The sequence below is a fragment of the Montipora capricornis genome, chromosome 9 (genome assembly GCF_036669925.1).
Source record: "Montipora capricornis isolate CH-2021 chromosome 9, ASM3666992v2, whole genome shotgun sequence".
Lineage (NCBI taxonomy): Eukaryota > Metazoa > Cnidaria > Anthozoa > Scleractinia > Acroporidae > Montipora > Montipora capricornis.
Window position 1 is genome coordinate 47,151,906 of NC_090891.1, and position 3,820 is coordinate 47,155,725.

The following is a 3,820-nucleotide window of genomic DNA, read 5'->3' on the forward strand; positions in this document are numbered from 1 at the left end:
TATCGCCGCTGATTAAGTCGTCCACGTAGAGGCTTCGTCGGATCTCTCCTACTTCCCTTGGGTAGATGTTCTGAAGATATTTTAGGTGCTGAACGATCACACCCCCAAGTAAGAATGGCGACGAGGACAAACCGAACGTGTTTGGTGACGTGTTTGGTTTCTAGGTCCTTGAGCCAGTGACACATCAAAAGCTACTGGTCTAGACAAACTTCCTGCAATCATTCTGAAAAACTGTGCAATATCATTATCTTCGTCTTTGTCTGCCTTTATTAATTTCTCCTTAAAAACTGGCCTCTACCTATCAGAGTGGAAGGAAGCCAACATCCCTCCGGTCCATAAGAACGGACCACGTGATGACGTATTAAATTACAGACCTATCTCGCTCCTACCGATCGTATCCAAGATCCAGGAAAAGTGTGTCGCTCGCAAACTTGTCCCTCACATTTCTGATATTCTCCATACTGCGCAGTACGGCTTCCAAGCTGGGATATCCTATGCAAGTCAGCTTGTTGACGTATTCCACGACATCGCTTCTGTCCTTGATAAAGGTAAAGAAACTGACATCATATATCTGGACTTCTCTAAAGCTTTCGATTCAGTTTGCCACGCAAGGCTGCTCTGTAAACTTAAGAACGTTGGAGTTAGTGGTCCTTTACTTCACTGGTTCAAAAATTACCTTACTGGTAGGAAGCAGCGGGTTGTTATAAATGGTTGTCATTCTTCGTGGGCGGAAGTAAAGTCTGGGGTCCCACAGGGATCCATACTGGGACCCATACTTTTTCTCATCTACGTCAACGACTTGCCAGATGTAATAGGGAGTTTAAGATCTGCGACGCGACGGTAACGGAAACGTCATTTAAAATTGCAAGTTCAGGTTCATTAATCGTTTTCGTCGTTATGTCGGCTTGTCTATCTTCTAAAAACTAGTGTAACCTTCCAGGAACTGAATTAGGAGGTGCGGTATTGAATCTACGACAGAAAATTCAAATTCGTTGCCTTTTGTTCACGTTCTCCGTAAAACTTGAGAATTGGTCATTTCACGTCGTAGATTTGCCGAAAACGTGAAAGGAATGTACAAAAACTAAAAATGCACTTAGAGAGCGCGCAAAGCTATTGTTTTTGCTCATTAAATATGCAAAATTTGTGACGTTTTCGTTGCCGTCGCGTCGTAGATCTTAAACTCCCAAATACAGAACTCAAACGTAGCAATGTTTGCTGACGATTCCAAGTGTGACAAAAGTGTTAACTCCGTAGAAGACTCGACTGACCTTCAAATAGACTTGGACAATCTGTGTGACTGGGCTACTCTAAACGAATTAGACTTTCAGCCAAATAAATGTGTGAATCTTCGTATCTCACGAAACCTCTGTAGCTTTGACCGTGTCTACATCATCAACAGAATGGACCAATTAAAGTGCGTGTCATCCCAAAGAGATCTTGGAGTGGCAGTTACAAAAAACTTATCGTGGAACGACCATATTGAACAGATATCAGCAAAGGCTAACAAAATGCTTGGCTTCATAAAGAGAAACTGTTCCAGAGACTTACCTAGTAACGCCCTTAAGTCTCTTTATTTAGCTCTAGTCAGATCCCATTTGGGGTATTGTAGTCAGTTGTGGGCCCCTCAGTCTGTTAGTAGAAATATATTACTTATTGAATCCATTCAACGTAGGGCCACTAAATTTCTATGCAAATACCCGAACGCTAGCTACAAGGAAAGACTTGTGCTTTTGAATCTCTTACCACTAAATTACTGGTTGGAATACTTAGACTTAGTCTTTTTCTTTAAGTGTAGAAATGGCTTGCTTGCTGTTGATTTATGCAAATACGTTACATTTGCTACTGGTTCTACAAGGCGTGGCTCCTCTGGTTTAAGTTTAAAGTATAACTGCATTCCAAAAAGGTCTAGTTTTAGAGATACGTATTTCATACGTATAGTCAATACTTGGAATGCTTTACCCAATAATATCAAGGGCATTACCATTCTTAGTACTTTTAAAAGTAAGCTAAAGGCTTTCCTTTTAGAGAGGTTAAGGTTAGTCTTTGATCAGGATAACATAAGATCTTATAAGATTGCATGCCCAAAATGTCGTAGTATAAGAACTTTAACTGTGTGCTCGTGTTAAGTGACGTTTTCACTCTACTCTAACTTTAACAATTGTTTTTAATTAATGACATATGGGGTTGGTTAGGGACATATTTTCACTGGGGGTGGGTTGGGTGGCTTAACCTTGTAGGGGACTTCGTGTCCTTTTGTTCTGTCCACCTAGAATTGCACATTGCATACTGAATTTGTAAATAAATAAATAAATAAATAAATAAATAAATCGCATCACGTCCCTGTCTTCCTCCCGGATTCTGACTTGTAGAAAAGCTTGCTTCAGGTCCCCTGCTAGGCCCACAGGTTGAAACCGATTTCTCACGAGTACGCTCCAAAGTTTGTTTTGCAATGGTGGCCCAGTCTCCAGGCAGTCATTGAGAGATGGTGCTTCTCATTTGCTCGGGCGGACGCATCGTAGACGATTGGAGTCTTCGTGCTCTCCGCGGTCTCTCCAATCACGGCCTTGTGCGGGATGTAAAACTCCTTCCCTTGTGGTTCACTGTGCACTCGTTCGACTATTCCTTGAGATAACTGATCTTGAATGATCCCGTCATACTTCTGTAACATGCCTGGCTGTTTCTCCAGTTTCCTTACAAGGTTCTCTACTCGTTTCAGGCTGCCATGTTTGTTGTTAGGCAGGGGTGAATGATTTCCCTTCCAAAGGAGGCCGGTTTCGTACCACCCTTCCGGGTTTCTTGTTAGTTGCTCCTTGAATTCTTGGAAGACGAGATCTTGGTCGCCAACTGGATGGTCCTGTAGATCAAGCACATCGAGTCTACACAAGGCTACATAGTCAGCCGTAGAGGTTTGGGTCAGGAACATGTTTGTGAGGTCGGATTCACTTCCGGGTGACATGATGGTCCATCCTAATCTTGTTAATTCGGCAATGGGTTCTCTTGGTTTTCCGATCTTGGGCGTGGTCTCGGTCTTTATCTGCGCGTATTCGTTCGTTCCGAGGATAAGATGTACAGGAAGCTCCTCTTTATCGTCAACGTAATCCATTGTGACTCCTTTCAGGTGATCGTACCGTTCCATCAGATCCTTGTACCGAGGGTTTTCCAGACTGAGTAGCGTGCCGCGGTCCACCTTAGTGACTTCGGTTCGAAGCTGGAATTCTCCCGTCAAACTGCTGATGACAACATCGTAAATCTCGATCTCTCTGTTGCTTGCCTGCATCATCATTTCGATGCCTTTAAATTCTCTTCGAACTGGCTGTTTCCCCATACGGTGGAGCAAGGCCGCAGATGCGTAGGAGCTCCCAGCACCAGTGTCTAACAGCGCGCGGCAATGGATTCCACCCAAGCACACAACGACCACCGGATAAGTAACGGATCCTTTCTCAGTAACTACCAACATAGGCTCCGGCGATTGTTGGGGTACCTTCTCGGGACAAATTGCAAAACTTGCAGCACGCGGAACAGCGACATTCTGGGGCTTTGTGAATTGTACCGGTGCAGTTGAAGCACAACTGTTTACGGTTCAATTCTCTTCTGCGTTCTTGTAATGTGATCACCTTGTTGCAGGTGACGGACTGATGGTCTACACTTTCGCAGTAAACGCACGGTCTTCTTTTTGGTTCTTCTTGGCGTGTTAATTTGGTAACTTCTGTTCTTCGGTAGAAAAGGTTTCATTGGCTTGTGTGGTGGCAACTTGTCTTGGCTTTGTCTCTCTTCGCGGTGTTTGGGCGGGTTTCTGATGGTCCACTTCCGCAGTGCTTCT

At 44.0% G+C, this 3,820-nt stretch overlaps 2 protein-coding genes across 2 annotated transcripts in view; both read right to left on the bottom strand.

The window, feature by feature from the left end:
• The window catches only part of LOC138017667 (uncharacterized), a 1,674-nt gene extending 956 nt beyond the window's left edge, over positions 1 to 718 (bottom strand). The window contains exons 1-2 of the mRNA XM_068864690.1: positions 677 to 718; positions 1 to 70 (exon numbers count right to left, since the gene is read on the bottom strand). The exon at positions 1 to 70 is cut by the window's left edge and continues 956 nt beyond it. Coding sequence (XP_068720791.1) covers positions 1 to 70; positions 677 to 718 — 112 coding nt within the window. The remainder of the gene's footprint in view (positions 71 to 676) is intronic.
• Positions 719 to 2,419: 1,701 nt separating this feature from the next.
• LOC138017668 (uncharacterized) lies at positions 2,420 to 3,457 on the bottom strand. Its single transcript, XM_068864691.1, has one exon. It carries the CDS (start codon positions 3,455 to 3,457, stop codon positions 2,420 to 2,422), a length of 1,038 nt encoding a protein of 345 aa, XP_068720792.1.
• Positions 3,458 to 3,820: the final 363 nt, after the last annotated feature.

Bases quoted from the DNA above. Each gene is read 5' to 3' on its own strand.
- LOC138017668 (XM_068864691.1), bottom strand. From the start codon at position 3,457: ATGTTGGTAGTTACTGAGAAAGGATCCGTTACTTATCCGGTGGTCGTT.